Source organism: Polypterus senegalus, chromosome 10, assembly GCF_016835505.1.
Source record: "Polypterus senegalus isolate Bchr_013 chromosome 10, ASM1683550v1, whole genome shotgun sequence".
Classification (NCBI taxonomy): domain Eukaryota; kingdom Metazoa; phylum Chordata; class Cladistia; order Polypteriformes; family Polypteridae; genus Polypterus; species Polypterus senegalus.
In genome coordinates this window covers 179,777,036-179,796,864 of record NC_053163.1, presented here as the reverse complement: position 1 = coordinate 179,796,864, position 19,829 = coordinate 179,777,036, and the positions used below count along the sequence as shown (strand labels likewise).

General features: G+C 42.2%; 1 protein-coding gene and 1 long non-coding RNA gene across 2 annotated transcripts in view; both read left to right on the top strand.

Annotated features, from left to right (window-relative positions):
- The window catches only part of LOC120538377, a 98,741-nt gene that overhangs the window by 44,040 nt on the left and 34,872 nt on the right, over positions 1-19,829 (top strand). The window lies entirely within an intron of this gene.
- On the top strand, positions 5,372-18,425 carry wu:fa11c10 (protein FAM110A). Its single transcript, XM_039767866.1, is given in 3 exon segments — positions 5,372-5,479; positions 15,597-16,619; positions 16,621-18,425. Coding segments are annotated over 2 exon segments (1,038 nt in total). The 5' UTR covers positions 5,372-5,479; positions 15,597-15,878; the 3' UTR covers positions 16,918-18,425.

Sequence of the window (19,829 nt, the reverse complement as noted above, 5' to 3'; positions counted from 1 at the left end):
ATCGTTGCATTTTTGGGTTTAGGATTTTATATTCTGTATATAGAGTAGATTTCATTAACGGAGCACCTTTCAGATATACACCAGAATGACTAGAAACATCTAAAGAGCAGTCCTAGTGAGGCACTATACAGGCTGGTCCAGATCTAATTATGCGGGTCCAGATCGTCTGGATTACTTTGATTTATGCGGGTATTATTCCAGTTTGGCGCCGATGATTCATGTCCGTTCGCGCACTTCTCGATGGTCTGGGATTTTTCGGGCAATTTTTCTATGTAATAAACTTAAGTTATACCGTAATGAAAATTGCATAATTAGAACTGGACCACCCTATACAGGCACATTGCTGTTGGTGTAATGGAGCTCCATCACGTTTCTTGACACACTTCTGCTGAATCATTTGTTGGCTGAAAGTCCCCCGTGTTGGCATCGCAGAGGGAGGATGTGCAGAATCCTTCATTATGGTAGTCCGTTTTGGTTTCACTCTCTTTCACTCTTACCATTTCCTATTAAACCTGCCTAATCCAATTCTTAGTTGAAGGGGCGGGTAGTGCCTGATTGGCAGCATTGGGCACAAGGCCAGAGCCCAACCTAGATTTGGCTGCCCTGCATCCTATTTCAGCAAGTTTACATTGTTTTCAGTCATTTGTTTGTGAAAGTAGAAAATGCATATTGGAGCTACACTTAAAGTCGCTCATTTTTATTTGGTTTTCTGGCATTAAAAATAAATCAAAATGCTTACAGTACTAATGGGAATATAATTCCGCTTTCTTCAGTTTAAATTAAAGTGGAAAATCCACTGCTGGGCAGTCTTGTTTTTAGTCTGTGGCTACTTGAAGCCCAGAGCACACTCTAAATGAGACAAAAAAAAATAATGTAATTTTTAGTGACTGGGTCTATTAAAGCAGAAATTCAGCAGCATAAATGTTAGCTCAGGCAAAGTAAGTTCTGTATTTCCATCCATTTTCTGTTCCCCTTTGATTTAGTCAACCCCTCTTTTTTTCTATAATGGTTTTTTGCCCTTTTTAACATGTTTGTTTTTCCACTAATCTTCCAGATTAGCCTAAATGTAATCTTTCCGTTGACGCTGTGTTGCCGTCCTTCAGATATTAACATGGAAATAGCAGCAGAGGTTCTTGACCTCCTTGGCACTGCAAGCTGCTGCTCAAATCCTGTCCTACCTGTTTCATTTACTGATTAGCTTGTGGATTTTGAGCCTGAAATGCAGTCGTTTCAAAGACTGCTAATTGATTTAGTCTTACGCCGGCTGGGTAATTAGGTTATGCAAATGACCCTTTTCTATTTACACAAATCAGCCACCTTGGTCTTGCATTGCTTTTATTTTCTTAACTGCTTTACATTCATTAGTTGTACACCCAACTTGGGTTACTGGGGGATCTAAAAACCTTTAACTAGCAAATCTTCAACTTAGCAGGGCTGAATAGCCTTTGGTCTGCTGTTACCTTTCTATCCCACCTAAGCTTATCCTGAAGTGTGAAACACTGGTGCTTGAAAGTGGGGGGGGGGAACACTGAATGGTGATTGGCTCAGTGGAATTTCTGCAAGACTGCTCTTGCCTTGTTCAGAGTAAACATTCATTACAAATACCTGGCTGTCTCATTAGAGCCTCTGAGAAACTTTGCAACATCACTTCCCATGTTTACCCATAATCCCTGATCCCTTTTTGAGGGCTTGTCCATCTTGGAAGGGCTAATTAGAAAGGACTAGATTTGAGGTCGTGTGTAGCCAAGCCTGGGCAGGAGCTGCAGTAGAACAGACACGCGTGGCTCAGTTATATGCTGAGAGATCACGTTTTCTCGGCTTACTGTGTATGTACTCATTTATCCATTTTTAATAACCAATTTATCAGGAATTACACTTGGGTTTCCTCAGGATACTGAATGCTGAGGTGTTAGCAAAGTTGTCGTAGGTGCCAAACCTGAAAACACTCAGTGCCAAGACCTTTGGATGCTTGACACCTTTGACTCCTGTCATGGGGTTTATTGCCTTTACCGGGTATATATGAGGTAAGCCTCCACTTTTTTTGAAAGAGTCTGTTACCAGTTACGCATAGTTCTATGGGTGAAGAAAAACCTCTTCACGGTTACACAAAATTTACTCTGAATAAGTTATCCACTGTGTCTAAGTGATCTTATTGAACCCATTCCTTTCACACAAAGATTTGATTTTCACGCATAGCAGAATTTATTTATTTTTTTTTTCTGGGCTTTTATTCCCAAAAGTGTTTACATGGTACACCCTTTTGTTTTGAGCACCATATATATTATGATCCAAAAAAACGTGCCCAACATATATACTGTAAACATTTACACGGATCAAGGTAAATTGCCATTGAATGTTTAATTCTCATGTAGTAAAACCCTAACTGATTCTTAATTTCCCAGAGGCACATAATTTGAGTTGACCAGATTTGTGAAAATGAATTTCAGCAGGGAAGATGGTGGAACAAATGAAGGGTGCAGTTTCTTGTTGTTCTGACAAGTCAGCCATTCTAGTAAGCTCACTCAGTCTGTCGGGGTCACGCAGTGCTAGAGTTTCGAGTTGAGCTAATTGACACCAATTGTTGGTACACTGGATTAATCCGGGTTGTTTATGGGTGGAACGGACGTGTACATTTGTCTTTTAAACAGATTTTGGCCGATTTCAAGCAACAGATACTTCTTGAGCTTGTGTCTGTTTTACAATCCCGGGTTGCCATTAGAATTGGTCAGTGGCATTTTACATTTAAAATATAGATTTTTGTCAAGCTGCTTTACAGAGAGAACATGGTTACTGTCGGAATAAAACAAACTTGAGGCGAGTACCATGTTTTTCTCGCTCTTGCCTTAATGTGCTTTGTGTTAGTCTGACCTTGCTGCCTTGCCAAAGCACGTTGCAGATTTATCTAATGCTGGGAAGAATGAAGTAAGCTCCACAAAATGATCTTTATACCGTTGAAACATTTATAGGTATTTATAATATGTAGGAAAGGGTAGGTGGTCTTTTGGCCTTGGAACCCAAAGAAGTTTCTTGTCTTCCCCATACTTGCCAGTTAGAGTTCTTTTTGCTCTTCTCGGTGGCGATCAGACTACAGCATTTTTTTTATTAGGGTGAACCTTTTACTTTTGTCGTTTTTTCATTGGCTAACAAAGCTTTGTGTTTTTTTAGATGTTTTGCTTTCTTAGATTTTTTTTCTTTTTAATATGTTCTTAAAGCACTTGGACTTACTATGTGCTGTATAAATAACAAGATTAATGAATAATTAAGAAAGGAATGCTCTACTTTTGTAATGTTACTAACTCCATGTAGTTCGAAGTGATGGAAGAGAGAATATTTGCTGTTTTTTTTTCAGGCAGAACAGAGAAATTCTATGATCAAACAGGAATGTGCTGATCAAAGTTGGACAATATCAGAGAGTATCACACAGATTTTTAAAGGATATCGTATAGTGCCTTTCATATTTATCCATCTGCAGTGCATCCAGAAAGTATTCACAGCGCATCATTTTTTCTACATTTTGTTTCAGCCTTATTCCAAAATGGATTAAATTCATTTTTTTCCTCAGAATTCTACACACAACACCCCATAATGACAATGTGAAAAAAGTTTACTTGAGGTTTTTGCAAATTTATTAAAATATAAAAACTGAGAAATCACAAGCGCATAAGTATTGACAGCCTTTGCCATGACTTTCAAAGTTGAGCTCAGGTGCATCCTGTTTCCTCTGATCATCCTTGAGATGTTTCTGCAGCTTCATTGGAGTCCACCTGTGTTAAATTCAGTTGATTGGACATGATTTGGAAAGGCACACACCTGTCTATAGAAGGTCCCACAGTTGACAGTTCATGTCAGAGCACAAACCAAGCATGAAGTCAAAGGAATTGTCTGTAGACCTCCGAGACAGGATTGTCTTGAGGCACAAATATGGGGAAGGTTACAGAAAAATGTCTGTTGCTTTGAAGGTCCCAATGAGCACAGTGGCCTCCATCTGTAAGTAGAAGTTTGAAACCACCAGGACTCTTCCTAAAGCTGGCTGGCCATCTAAACTGAGCGATCGGGGGAGAAGGGCCTTAGTCAGGAAGATGACCAATAACCCGATGGTCACTCTGTCAGAGGTCCTCTGCGGAGAGAGGTGAACCTTCCAGAAGGACAACCATCTCTGCAGCAATCCACCAATCAGGTCTGTATGGTAGAGTGGCCAGACTGAAGCCACTCCTTAGTAAAAGGCACATGTTAGCCAACCTGGAGTTTGCCAAAAGACACCTGAAGGACACTCGGACCATGAGAAACAAAATTCTCTGGTCTGATGAGACAAAGATTGAACTCTTTGGTGTGAATGCCAGGCGTCACGTTTGGAGGAAACCAGGCACCGCTCATCACCAGGCCAATTTTTGAACGGAGGACCAGACTCCATTGAATTAAGTCTTCAATTTAAGTGTGACACCCCATGGTAAGGAGTTTTTCAGTTTGTGAAGTGCTTAACAATAATTTTAGCCAAAAAAAGTGTTTTGCACATAGTGATCAAACGATTGTATTACTTGGCGTATGAAGTATGCAACATGAATAAAGTTTGTGTGTTTTGTTTTCTCTCTCTCTCTCTCTCTCTCTCTCTCTCTCTCTCTCTCTCTCTCTGCATGCATTGGTGACCATATGCTCCTGTTATAAATAGGAACATTATGTTCATTCTCATTGAAACTTTTTTTTTTTCTGCAGTCCCTACAAACTACATCTGGTAAGTAACATAACAATGTAACTTTTCAGGTTGAATATTCCTTTACCAGAAAGAGCTGAATGACAATTTACTGTCAGTTTACTTGGTTTATAAACAAGAGCTATGCCACTCTTATTGGAAGTGTGAACCTTGATTTTTCTTCATGACAGTTTTTTGTTTCCTATCCTTGCCACTTTTCCCTACTGTAAAACATCTGAAATGCCAGGCGTTTGTGTGGTTTAAATATTAATTTGGATAGAAGACTGCTCCAACTACTTGTGCCTGACATATATTTGAAAATGTAACTTTTCATTAAACTGTATCCCTATTTTATATAAAAAAAAACAAAACCGAAAACAATAAAATGGGTAAAGACCAAAACAGGCCAGTTTAGTCATTCCCAAATATCAATAATTCTTATGTCAGTAATGCTATCAGACGGCTGAAAATATAGTTCTGCGTTCAGAGACCTATAAACATTGAAGAATTCACATTGTGCTTAAGGCTGAGTGAAGGATGAACTGGAAAGTGCCTGGAGGGCAGCAGCGTTCAGGAATTCCAGCTCACACAGGTAAGGTGTGCCATGTGACTAGTGCACTACTTCCTGCCTTCCCACCTCCTTCCTGATGAGAGCTGCCGAGCTCTTAACTCCAGCGACAGTCTGCACAACTGCCTGTCTGCGTAGGAGCTGTCATGAGCAGGAGCTGCTGTCTCCTCTGTCTGCCTCAACTTTGTGACTTTTGGATCTTGCTGCTGTTTTTCATTAAAACTGTAAGTAAAGGGTTTGCTTCATGTTTAAGTATTTACCCCTCAGTGAGATTTTCTTTTTTTTTTTTCTTTTTTTCTTCTCTTCTAACTTTGCAAGGCAGAAGTCCCGGTCTGTACCAGGAAACATGCAGACTGCCAGGCCTGCAAAGCTTAATTGGATTACAATCTTGTGTGTTTTACTTACAGTATTGCTCATTGGGTTTATAGGGAGTTTGCAATGTAGAGACAAAGGTGTATAAATAACTTTTGTGGCAATTTCTCTGTTTGCCAGTTGTGGCTGAATGAAAGTCTCCCTCAAGTGTAATTATTTTGTAAATATAGATTTGCTATATAATTACACAGAAGCTGGCTTCAGTCAAAATTGGTACAAAAGCAGCCCAGTCATCAGATTTGCAGGATATTTTATTACTCTAGGCCGGCTCTTGTTAAAATGTAAACCAGTATATCTTGCAGGGTAATAGAAAGAATTTGCTTTTCTACCTTTTTCTGAAAGCACAAGCGATTATCAGATTGCTAAGGATTCATTTGTTTTAACCTCTGCATGTTTGTCTTCCTGAGGTCTCTATTCATGCTGCTCCGTTCAGGTAGATTAGATATTTCTTTGCGACTTTTTAATCTTTCTTTTAAACATGGTACTTATACCAAAGTTGTCTGTAATAGAATTGATTGTACAGTGGAAAAAGTACAAAGTCTTGTGGTCGGTCTCACAGAAGTTTTCCTCCCGGGTCCGTTTCTGCCTGTGTCGTCTGCTTGTTGTCCTCGGCTTTTTTTGCGAGTTTGCTTTAGGTGCTCGGAGTGTCTTCTATGATAGGTTGATGGTGACCTGCCACTATTTTATTCTATCCTTGTGCTCAAGGTAGAGTTAGGTGTCCTCGTGACCCAGTATTGATTTGAAGTGGTTTAAAGAAATGGACACATGAGTTTTTTTATCCTTTTACTGCAACTGAAAATGTAACTTTTTTTCTTTAAAACTTCTTAATCTAATTTAAAATCACGATTGACCCAGTGTCTATCTTGGCCATCCCGAGCACAAACCAAGCTTACACAGAATTTAATTGCAGGCTTACTTGCACGTGGATACACTCGCCGTCACACTTTTGAACTCGGTCAGTTCAGAATTGTATAGCACAACTCGCCCAGAAAATGAAGCGCAAACTGGACTGGTGAATTCGGATTCCGTAGCTTGTAGGTATGTTCAGCAGGGTTTGATGCCCGGTGTTGTTGCGTTGGGCATCAAATTCCCACAATTCTTAACTCTGTCTGAATATTTTTACGTGTTTTGTGACGTTGGTAAGCGAGAAGAGAATATTAGAGGTCATTTCTTTTCATATAGCTATTGCCTTGTATGCAAAAGTTAGGCTTTTATTTTGAGAACTGATGTGTTATAGCTGTGATCTTATCAGTTTATTAACAAGTTGCTAATCTCCTTGTATTCCAAGTCATAGTCTTTACCGTTTCTGTGTGTTTGTCTGGTCGTTCAACCCTTTTGGAGAAGTGTTTATATAAAAAATGCTTACTCTGCTAAGAAATGGATAATCCCTTCATTGCGTAGTGATTGCATCACAACTTGTAACTGATGGCCTGACTGTCCCCACCACAGAATGGGAGGCTCCGTATGGTTCTGGTGTGTTGACTGTGGCTTGAGGATGAAAGAAAGTGATAACGTGTGTCCTGCTGTGTTAACCCCATGTAAACCCAAGTGAAACTGAGGACTGCTGGTATGTAGTGTGTCTGAAGAGTACAAGTACCATACATATATTAAAGTGTGTGTTTGTCTGTGCCTTGCCTGTAAATAGTACCATTTACCTACACATTTAGTTTAAAAAAATAAATAAAAACAAGCAAATGATGAAAACGTGCCATTAAAAGTGGCCTTGGACATACGCTACCTGTCACTTGCACGTTCTAATCCCAGTTGGCTTTCACCATGTGCATGTTGACTGCAGACAGCTGAACATGCCTTTGTATACCCTATCGATTTTATCTAAATCTGCCCCCGGCAATGGGAGTCTTCCTCCAGAGGTAGTGAAGGGCTGTTAGTCCAGTGCAGGGCACAATCATTTTGCACCCTCGCAGCAGGCCAGCCTTGTTTCACAAATTTATCTTAATGAATTTAATAGTTATACTCCCTAATCATGGCGCCAGAGTGCTGACACGTGTATGGTGTTCACATATGTTCAGAATTTCACTCTTGTCTGTACAGATGGCAATAATAGGGTGGAAATGGAATTACCCAGACACAACTTGTGCAGACCGCAGGGTCTACCTGTCGACGCCATACAGCAGCCCTTGGGCAGGGATTTGGTCTCCCACCCCCAGCAGAAGAACGCTATGATGACAGACTGGCATTTGAAATTTTAGTGTGAACGCAGATTTGCAACCAGAAAAGATGGAAATGATCTTTGATAGAATAAAGATGTGTTGATAATGACCAAGGACAGGACATAAAATGGCAATCCCAGGACTCTCCATGAGGAGGGTGTCAAATACAAAGGTTCAAACCTCCTGGTAAGCAAACTCCTAGAGCCAAGCATGGAATAGTGCCATCTTTCACTCTCCTTTGCAGTTTTAGTATAGATGCCTGCTAAACAAGTTGGTCTGCAGTTCTCTCCTGGATTAGCAGGGTGGTACTTTGGTGGGTATCATTTTAAAGCTAGCTGTACTTTTTTTTGTTTAATTTTCACTGGAAATTCAAGCCAAATTCCTTCATAATGCTACATTGACAATTTTTATGTACATACCACAAAATGAAAAAACCATCACTTCCCCATTTTTCTATAAGTGTACATTCCATTCCTGACATCTGAGATCTGCGTTTGTGTGTTATGCCGGCCACTTAAATTTTAACCTACCAAAATCCATGTCTCCACTCATTTACTTACATAATGTAAGCTTCAAGGTGAGACAGAAGCACTGATGTGTTTTGCTCCCACTGGCTCAGTTTTTGGCCAAGCTAATTCATTCGATTGAATTAGAGATCTTTATTGTCACATACACTGTAAGAGCATGGTGAAGTTCTTGTGCCACATTTGCATTGATGCATACGTAAATATAGTCACAGAAGATAAATGCAATAAATAGGAGTTTAGGTGGTAAACATACTTTACAACTACGTACACGATTACCAGACGTGTTTATGGTATGACGTGCAAACTGCATAAAGTCAGGGCAGGCTTGGGAATTGAACTCTGTTTACTGAAGCTGTGAGCTACCAAGCCATTCCAAGTGAAACGGAGGTATGATCAAAGTTGGCAAATAGCTTTCAGGAGGGTAACACGTTGTTACTGGCAATGTATGAAAAGCAGGCATTGTATAGAATGCCAAAAATTGGATGTCAAAATATGAAACGATTAATATTTCACACATTTCCTAGGCATTCTATGCAATGCCGAAAGACAAACCGGTTAAAGTATAAAATACTTCCGCTAATGACGTTTCTAATGTCCCGTGACTTGACGCTCACCTCAGATGGAGAATTGCCTCATTTGCATTTCAGTCTTTGTACGGAAGTGACAAAATACGCTACTTTGAATTTGTTCAGCAAAGACTCTAGCCCTTACTGTGCTGTATGAAAATGGAAGAGCAAGGTGTAGTGTCCGAGAAGGAATTGTGGGATGTTGACATGCAACGACGATTCTACAATGAACTGTCTGAAGTGCGAGCCAATGCTGCAAAAAACTCTTTTTCCTAACCGAAACTACTTACCAGAAGTTAGTGAGCGATGTAAAAAAAGGCCAAGCTGACTACTAAGAAGGAACCCACGGGACCATTGGCTGCTGAATCGCTATGATGTGATGTTAGTGGAAAACAAAAGTAAACTGATTTATCCTGTTAAAGAAGGCGTTGGTGCTATTAAGTTCTACATCATGGACTCTTGTACTCATTTGTGCGAAAGACAATTAAGTGCAACAATTTTTTTTCCTTCCTTGTTGCAACAAGTAGGTTCATATTTTATTTTCTTTTCCTTAAAGTCCTATATTTTTTGTATTTTTTCTTTTCATATACATCTTTTCAATAAAAGCCTTTTCATGACTCTCTTAATACTTTGCCTAAATAGCATTTGTCATTCTATATACTGCCTAGGGAGTGTGTGTGTGTGTGCTTTTCATACATTGCCAGAAACACGTTGCCACATACACCTAGGGAATGTGACTTTTGGGTCTATGCAGAGCAGTTACAGTAAGGTATCAGTTAGTAGCATTTATATGCAGTACATCATGTTAGAACATTAGAATGGACCATTCAGCCCAACAAGCCTGTCCATCCTATTCTTACAGATTGCTTAAAATAACCGCAATTTGAGCTCTGAAGTCCTGCCCTCCACCACACTGCTTGGTCATTTATTCCATGTCTGTGGTTCTTTGCATGAAGAAAAACTTTCCAACGTTTGTAGAAAATCTCCACTCAAGTTTCCATCTGTGGCCATTTGTACTTGTGGCAAAATTTATTTTAAAGTAACAACTGAGGTTCACTGTACCGTTTTCCCTTCATAATTTCAAACACCTCAATCATGTCCTCTTAATCTGTTTGCTAAACTGAAAAGGTTCAATTCCTTCTTATACCTCTTAGTTTTATGCTCATTACATGTTATCTTTATTGTCTTGAAGCCAGCTTTAACTTTGAACTGGAATTCTGCCATTGAAGTGGTTTAGTGGCCTCTACTGGTCCGTCTGTGCATCCAAGAACATTTTTCTAATTATAATACTTGTAGAGGGTCTCTTGTTTTTAATTTTTACTTTTTCTTTAACCCATGACCTACTGTTCAATCCTTGTCCAAAGCTGACTCCCCAACACGCACTCTAATAAAGAACTCCATCTTGGGGGGGTAAATGATGATGGGTGAATTGCCATTATGTGGGATCAAGTTTTGTAAATGATGGGATATCATTGAAAATATTCTGCGTAGCATGTCTGTGAGACTGTTCTGTTGAGGATGGAAATGTTACTGGCCACAGTGCTACCCAGAGATGTTTCTAACAATAAGCTTATTGTAGTTGTTTGTGATGCATTCTTACACCTCCTGGGTTCAAAGTTTGGCTCACTGTGGGCTTTGCATGTTCACCCCATGTCTTTCTCTGGGCATGCTGGGTGTCCTCCCACATTCCAAAGCCATGCAGGTTTTGTTTATTACCCCAAATTTGCAGATTGTGAGTATGCCCAGTAATCTAAGAGTGCCATGACCCATCAGATGTTGCCAAGTTAGGCTCCGGCCCCCAGCCTCCTTCAACTTTTGATTCCAGGACTGTTCTCTTAATGCAGATTCTCCCCCTTCCCATTTACAGTCAGTGCCTACGACCATTTTAAAACTGTCAACAAGAGTGCCAACGTCTCGGGCATTGTCTGGTTTAACTAGGTGGGAGCAGAGCTGCCGTCATGGAGGGGTGCATTTTTAGTTTGGTGTCACTTTTCACTCGTTTTGTTGTTCAATGGCGCTCCCGTGTTCTATTCCGCAACAATGGGGCTGGTGGCTCAACCCTTTTCACAACGTAGCCCTGGAAAAAATCTGTGCAGGAGTAAAAGCTCCTCCATCTATGTCCTTACTGAAACATTGTGCCTGAAGGTTGCAGAGTGCAAGATAACAAATTGCTGAGCGTGCTTTATTTTTCCTGCCCTTGCATTTCTTGCACATTTTTTATTTTTGTCTCTCCTCCTTGCTTGCTTGTCTACTCAGTGTTTGCATCACAAGGCCAGTAGAAGAAGAGTAACTTCCTGCTATTAGTGCCCTTCTAAATTGTCTTTTTTTTTTTTTTTTTTTTTTTTTGTCTAATCTTTAGCTTCCTTCCCTCTGCTGTTACATTTGTCCAATAAGACATCTCCGCTTCTTTCTTTAGTGAATAATGGGGCCCACTTAAACAGAAAGGAAACGGCACTGCAACTTATTGATACACAAGGCTGCTAAACTTAGAATTTATTGTCGGAGTGTCTTATTAAAGTGGAAATGTTAGTCCTGCAATAAAGATGACCTGGGCGTGTTTGTCTCTAGCCTGCAGTGAGGCGTGACCCATTTATTGCTGACCAAGAGTCTACAGCACGGATGTCGAACTCCAGGCCTGGAGGGCCGCAGTGGGTGTAGGTTTTCATTCATTCTAACCCTTTTCCTAATCAGTGACCAGGTTTCACTGCTAATTAACTTATTTTCCCTTTAGTTTAATATCTGGTTTTAAGGATTCGGTCCTCTGATTGGATTCTTTCAATCATTTTAAATAGTAGCCAAACAGAAATGAGACATGAAATGAGCTGTCAGATGACCAGCCAAATTGGGGTTTCGGACTCCAACCAGTTTCTTAATGAGAGAGCCAATTCTTGCTGATGATGATTAAATTCATCATTTAATTCCACAGGTGGTTGCTGGGCTCATTCAGCCACAGCAGACATTTCCAAAGCTGTTGATTTTTTCTGTTTTTCCTTAGAACACCGTCAAACTGTTTTCGTGATCTCGGATATCGGCCTTCCTGAGACCTCTACCTTTCTTTATTTTCACATATTGTGTGATGGGGACTGGTTAGCTGGTCATGCGGCACCTCGTTTTTGTCTCATTGTTTGGCTGCTAATTAAGGAAAAAAAATGGCTTTAGTCAAGTTAATCAAGGCGAAAGAAGATAATTAGCAGCCACAAAAGGTCACTAATGAAGAAGATGATGATTAGAAAGAGAACCTGTAGCCACTGCGGCCCTACAGGATCAGAGCTTGACACCCCTGGTCTACAGCATTGGCCTGCAAGCCTCAGGGCTTCTAGTTCCATTTACACTACTGGGCCTGCTTGTCCTCTTAATGTCTTGGATTCGGTAAGCGCTTCTCCAAAAGGGACTGGCAGATTGTGTCACACCAAAGCGGTAAAACCACAGCCCCATTTCCTAAACTTTTATGGTGCCCACACATCGCATAAGAGAGTAGACTATATCTTGGATGTGGCGAGTCCCTCAAAGATGCATGGAGATGACAAGTTTCAGTAAAACATTGTGCGGATTTGACACAAATGGTCAATTTCACTATTCGTCCATATGGCATAGTAGGTGAAAGGTGAAGCCATCGAGTCTGAGTAAAAATTGAGCAACATCATGGTGGTGCCTGGTTTAACTTATCTGCATAGATAGCACTGTTCAAATTGAATCAAATGTGTCGCATGCAATGCAGTCTCGGCAGGGGCCTGTAAGCCCTTTGATCTTGCAGGCCTGACAAATCACCCCAACAACCTTGGCGCTGGTTCAGCCTGGCTGGCCCTCCCTATGCAAGTTTGGTTTAATATTGCTGTTGGAGCTTGCAGTCAAATGGTGGTGTGAAATGGAAGAAAACAGACATTTCTTTCATTGTCCATCCATTTTGTAATCTGCTTACCCAGTGCTGAGTGTGGGAGAAGGTGAAGGACGAGGACATGGCAAGAAACATTGACACGCTCCAAAGATCATTTGAAACCAGGACTCTAGTACCATAATCGTCCGCTGCAATTGGTGCTTTTCCACTGCATAGTACGGCAGGACACGGTTCAGTTCAGCTCACATTTGGGGGGTTTTCCACTGGGAACAGTACCTGGTACCTGGTGCTTTTTTTAGTACCACCTCAGCCGAGGTTCCAAGCGCGCCGAACCGTTACCAAAACATGACGTGTAAACTCTGCTGGTCACTGATTGGCCGGAGAAAATCGTCATTACTGCGTCACTGGCTTTTCTTTAAAGGTACACACACGCAGGAGTTTGTGTCCCGTCTCTCCATCGCTGGACGCAGTTTGTTGCATAAGTGGATGAATGTTTCTTCAGACATTCAAAGTTCTCCAGCCACTGAGTGTTTGTAAAACCGGGAACGATCACATCCCACCACTCTGAAGCACGGTTAAATGTCCAAACAGATGGTCTGTTGCGGCGACTTTTTGCAAAATGTGGAAGATCTGTAATATACAGAATCAGGATTTTAATGTTACACTGGCAGTTAAGTTCATTTTATGCTTTGCAACAGTGATAAAAGTTAGCTAGTGATGTGCTTTTTTTAGATGCTTACCCTTGCGCGTCGTCGAGCTAAAGTGTTGTCGTTGACTGCGTGTTGTTGTAAAAGTTCCACGGTGTCACGGCAGTAGAGGCGGTGCAACTATAACGCCACGTGAATAATCCCGCCCACTCTAAAGCGGTACTAAACTGCAGTCGAAACGCAAACCAAGCCAAACCAAGGTGAGCTGTACTGAACCGTGCTGTGCCGTACTATGCAGTGGAAAAGCGCCTAATGTGTTGTGTGGCACACACTCTGGGGTAAGGCATTTTTAGCCTTGCGTCCTTCGACTTTCTAAAGGCCTTCTGTGGACCTGATGGTCATCACTCTGCCATCCTCACAGATGACGAATCTTAGAGCAGTCTCCTGTTTCTCTATTTTGGAGATCCACAGAATTACTAGGAAGAAAACTTCACTCTGTCTGCACTTCTCTTACCCCCCCCATTAAATATCCTTTAAAACCTTGGGACAGTTTGGGGAGTTTAGGTCGCAGTAGATTTGGCGGTGGTTATGTGGAAAGAATTGCTGTTCTTGCATCTGCTAGTTTTTAAATATTACATGAAGCACGTTCACGGTTTAATGCGTTAAGTCGTCATCTCACGTGCCCCTTCCACATCTCCACCCCAAGCTTGCATCTAAAGAGGAATTTGATTTTCTATTAGCTCTATGGAAACGACTCTGGCTTGCAATTTCATGAACTATGGGGTGGGGGGTCAAACTGCAATGGAAGTCACTCATAAATGTGTAATTAATCCTGATCGGTGTGGAGAAATCGACATCTGGGGGGGGATTAATGTTCTTCCAGACGCACGTTTGGTAATGTGGCCCAGATCTCTAATTGTTAAATAGAACAATAAAGATTGGTTTTCTTTAACCCAGTTTTCAACCCCCAATTCCCCCCCCAAAAACCCGGTTCTTTTTCTTTCTTTCTTTCTTTCTTTGGCTGCAGATGTTTTCTTGCCACAATTCAGTGTTATGGAGGTACAAAGGAACACGGCATGTCCAGCTTGTATTCTGGAGAAGCCACTGTTAAATTGGGGGGAACTTGCTGTGACCTGAAGTACAGGGTTAGGAGATGCAGTGAGTTGCGTTGTTTTAAATCTGAGGTGCAGTTCTCTTGTTAAGTGATTGAATATCCCAGTGTATTTGAGGTTTCCTTTTCTCCTTCATGTCTTGAAGCCGCTGTTTTTGTAATTGTGTATCGGGAGTGTGACTGTATTTAAAAACAAAAAAAAAGTCCTAGCAAACCGGACTCCTTGGCTCACAATGCAAAACAAAGTGTTCTAAAATCGTGCACTCTTTGAGTTGATAAAAGGCATTGTGTGAGCGTGTGAAAGTACGAGTAGCAACAATGAAAATGTTTACCGTCCCGTGGTGCTCGCAGCAGGGCTACAGCTCTTAAAAGACATTTAGCTCTAAACAAAGCCAAAGTGATGCTCCCTTTTCTCAATTTAGTTCCGAAAAAGGGATTCGGCTTCCTAGACAAATATAACATCTGGCCATTTTAACTTCTCAATTATTTAATGACATTAGCAGCTGAACTGTGCAGAAAGGGTGCCACATTGGCGTGATGTGATTATTGGGGGCCCATTAAGGCTAACTTGACAGCCTGAAGGTGCAGCTTCACTTTGGACCAGAAGGACCACATCCCATCTGCTTTTTGTCCTTCTGAAGCGCCCATTGGTCCAGCAGGTGAAATGCGTCACTCACTGTCGGCCTTACCCCACAGGTCTTCCAGAACAGACGAAACCAGCTAACTCTAATTCTATTTGAGAATTTGCAATTAGCTGGAGCTGAGACAACAGGATTAATGTGGTGGGGGGTGGTGGTGGTGGTTTCAAGGCTCTATTATCCTTTTTACTCAAAGGGAATTGATTTGAATGGAGGGGCGTGTCAACTTAGAAGGCATGTCCAAGACGTAGCCTATAGGGCAGAGTGAAGTCTGGGAACTCCGCCTTCCGAAGCGACTTATTGGCAGCCATTTGGAAAAAGGGAATCTGAGAGGAGGAGGGGCCGGCTTCAAATATTAAACAGAGCCCTGCTCCCTTTTAAAGGATAGTATTGTGCTGAGCTGCCTGCTTTGTAGTGTTGGAAGTGCTTTTAGCGAAGAGTTACACATCTTCTGTTTCTGTTGTTCCCTTTTAGGAGACGGACGCTTACAAGAGGAAGTTGAGAAAGTGCTGTGAACTGCCAGCAGCGGAGCAGAAGCCGTGCGCCTCCTTCTGTTTTATTTCCTTGTGGATTGTTGCCTCCAAAGACTGATTAGTAAGCATCTGCTGTTAACCTTTTGCGGTCTTGTTCTTTGAGGCGAGTTGATATGGAATGTGACCCCTGACACTGCGTAGCTGGGTGCTTTGGAATAAAAGTGATCAGTGCTGAAAAGGGAGTGGGGACAAAAGCCACAAAAAAGCTTTTGGTCTTCTCACTATGCCAGTAGAAACTCTGCAAGCAGACAGAATGGTCCGGCAAGTTTCATCCAGCGCAACCTTCACATCTGCCATGCCTTTCCGAATCCTCAACAAGGGGCCGGAATATTTCCGTCGACCGCCTGAGCCCAGCAGCAAGAAGCCCAGCGCAGTCGAGCGACTGGAGGCCGACAAGGCAAAGTATGTCAAGAGCCAGCAGGTTGTCTGCACTCGGCAGGAGCCTGTGAAACCGCCGGTGATTAAGAAACCCCTGACGCCCGCTCTCCTGCAAAACACCCCCACCAGGAAAGCACCTCTGGCACTGCGAAGGGGGGAAGGACGAAGGAACGTTCTTAATGTGGATATCTTGAATAATCTGATCAATATCTGTGACAGCCCCCTGTCCTCTCCCAAACTTGTGCCCGACGGCCCTGCTGTCACAAGACCGCAGACGCCTAAATGGGAAAAGCAAATTTCTGCCGACAAGCCCACAGGATATTCCAAACTTTCGGACAGCTGTAGCACCCTGTGCAAGAATGCACCCAGTTCGGTGACAGTACGGAGAGTGGACGTTAAACCTCTGGTGACTCAACAGCCGAAACAGAAAACCCTGGGCTTCATCAGCCCCCCTCCTCCATCTCCTGCCATCACTAGGATTTCATCCACCAGTTCCAGAAGTTCTCGAAAGGGCACGGCAGAAAGTGGACGCAAGCAGCCCTCGTTGCACCGTTCCAAATCGGACTTGAGTGACAGGTACTCTCGGGGCCACCGCTGACTTGGAGCGCTTCTTTAACTACTGTGGCTTAGACCCCCAGGAGATTGAGCACATTGGCGTCGAACACTTTGTACGGGCCAGCTCGGATATTGTTTCCAACAAGTTTCCCAGTGTCAGCACGCCCAGTTCGGAGTGCGGCCAATCCCAACAGAGCAACCACACGGAGGAGAAGTCCAATGAGCGTGTGCCCTATGGCATCTCCATCATCGAGAGGAATGCTCGGGTCATTAAGTGGCTGTATGGCATCCGGCAAGCCAGGGAAACGCAGAAGGTGTCCAATGTGTAGTTTTGAAAGGACAAAATGGGCACGCTCTTAAGTGACTTCCCATTGATTTGACTGCTTTCATTTTTTATTTTGAAATGATTGACCTCTAAAGAATGGGTTTGTTGCCTTTTTTTTTTCTCTCTTAATATAGTGCCCTTAAAATGAATGGGGGGAAAAAAAAAAGTGTTAAGTGGCAAAAGTGAAAGAGACTTTAAGGCCTGGCTGCTGATCCACAAAAAGAGCTGAAAATGCAGATTACAATAGAAGTGCTGCAGGTGAAATGTAATCAAAAGAGAGTCGTCACTGGTCAATGCCACCGATGAACCTGACGTTTAATCTTTAGTTAGTCTAGCTTCAACACGAGGGGTAGTGGGGGGGCGGTGAGTGAGTTAAAGCCACAAAATGTCATTTATGTCTGCAACTTTTCATTTAGAGCAGCGAGGGGCTGGCGATTCGGAGTGCAGATTGAGTCCCCCTTTCTTTCTTTCACCGTGGGGAGGTGTAGTTGCTCTTTCTGGTGTTCCGTTAGTTTTGCTTCTTATTCCCGTTCGCCGGTGAGCTTTCACAAGGTGTCACACGCTTTGGGTTAGGCAACAGCCAGCCGGGAGCACATGGAAAATATGTGGGGAATGGCATTCGAGCGGTCACGCAAGTGAATGGAAAGACAAAAAGGGACGGTGTCGTTGATCTTGACAGATTAAGCGACTGTGATGAGACCAAAATCGTAGCTTCTCCAGGTCCTGAGGAAATATGAATGGACTGTGAACAGATGTTTGTCCGCTTTTCCCGTGCTAGAATCGGACAGCTTTTAGGGCGCCTTTTGTGTCAGAGGAGTAGCAAAAGGCACCATCACCCTACTTATGTAATCAGATTTTGCACAACCACTACAGGTCGGATCTTTTCATCTCGCACCAAAGATTCGACCGAAAGCCTGGAGCACATATTGCTTACATCTGCTCTCCATTATTTCATATATGTGTGTGTATATATATATATATATATATGTGTGTGTGTGTGTGTGTGGCACAGAGAGAGCAGTTTCTTGTTTAGCCAGACAGAAAGATGCAGATAAGGGGGGGTTGGGAAAAGGTTGGCACAGTATCTGGTAAATATTGAACAGCACGTACGATTGGTTACGACTAGAAATGAAACACGACCTATTACACCCACTGCTTACTCGCATCACTGGGGGGGGAAAAAAAAGAACTGGTACTAACGGTACGAAATCCTGGAAGTTTGAAGCTTTGTCGTTTTGAAAAGGGGGGGCAGCCTAACCAGGTGCATGAATCAAACGTGACTTCACCATGTGGGCCGAGTTTCAAACATGTGGGTTTGTTATCAAGTTAAACTCTGGTCCTGTCGAGCATTCTGGGGAAATTCCGCTCTTAGTGTACTGATGTCAGTTTTTGTTTTGTTTCTGGAAAGAAAATGAATGTGTTTTTTTAAATGTAAAGTTGGGGAGGCAGGGGTATATCAAAGAACTATTTGAAATTGAAATAGATTTTTTTTCATTCATATTTATTAAGCCAGAGTAATATATGTGTTTCTAGACATAAACAGCTACCTGAATAAATGAAGTGAAGAGGGTGATAAAGGGGCAGAAGCTGAACGTTTAGGCAAAGGCCGACAATTGTTCCCACTTTTTTGTTTTTTTACCTCCAGCTGTGAGTCCAGTTGTCGTCTTTCCTTTTGTTCATTTACAGTTTTATTATTTTGTAAGCTTAACCTCATCACCCCCCAAATAGAAAGTGAAGCCAACCTAAAGGCTAAATGTACGGCCGCTTTGTGGAATTACCCACCGGTCACTTGACAAAGGGGCTCTTGTCTTCCATTGCGCTTGCACTGTGGTTCTAATATTCATAAATCTATGCTCTGGGCTGATTTTGTGCAGCTTATATATCATGTTTGACAAAGTTCATAAGTGTACACGTGACTTTTTTTTTTTTTCTTTTGGAGCACTAAAAGAAGAGACGGACGAGGGAGCCGTTGGCTTTAAGTGCCACCCAGCCCAGCTGGTGGTAGGGTGGTGGTGGGTGTGTACGTCTGTTGTGTAATTTTGCCAGTGCATCAAAAGGGAGACGCCTTTGCCTTGGAAGGTTACACTTCCGTGTGTGTGTTTTGTGCATTTGCTCCTTTTTTATTTTCAGTTTACATTAAACTGTCTACAGATTGATTTAAGACATTTCAGATTGGCACCGACATGAATGAAACAGCGCATTTGTAATGCCCTCTTGTTCGTGTAGGGCATTTAGAACACCAGCTTCATTTTGTGAAAAGAAAATAGTACTGTTAATTTTTTTTTTTCTGTACTGTAAATATTTTTCATGGTAAAATAAATATACATTCCTAAAGTGGGGTGTGCTTTGTCCTCATTGCTTTTTAAAGTTTGTGCTTTAGCATGCCTGATTTGTCTTCCTCTTTCCAGTGAGTCGCCTGTGAGAGCGGCGTGATGGACGTGCTGCCCAACGCATTGGTTTGATTGTCAGCTCAGCCGGCTTCTGTGTTTGCATTTCATATCCTAAAGGGGTGTGTGTGTGTGTGTTTAGGTTGGTAGATCGCATATTATTGAGTTTATATTGACATTAGATTTCTCGTTCCAGGACTGGACACCTTCTGCCAGTCGGCTTTAAACTCTGCCTCTGTTGTCCGGAGGGATTTAGGCTTAAAGGCAAACAATTCCTCAACAACAACGGATTTAAAAACTTGCCTCTGAAATTTTAAATGACAGACTTTGCACATGCAACATCGGAAGCGTTGAACGTTTTTATAAATCTGAAAGTATGGATCTGTTTGCTCACATCTTCTCCGAGCATCCATCAAGGATTAAATTCCAGATTCTGCTTCTCGCCTTCAAAGCCCTGCATAACGTTTGCCCCGCTCTGCCTCACTCGGCTCCTACCTCCTTACAGTCCTTGTTGCTCTCTGAGGTCCTC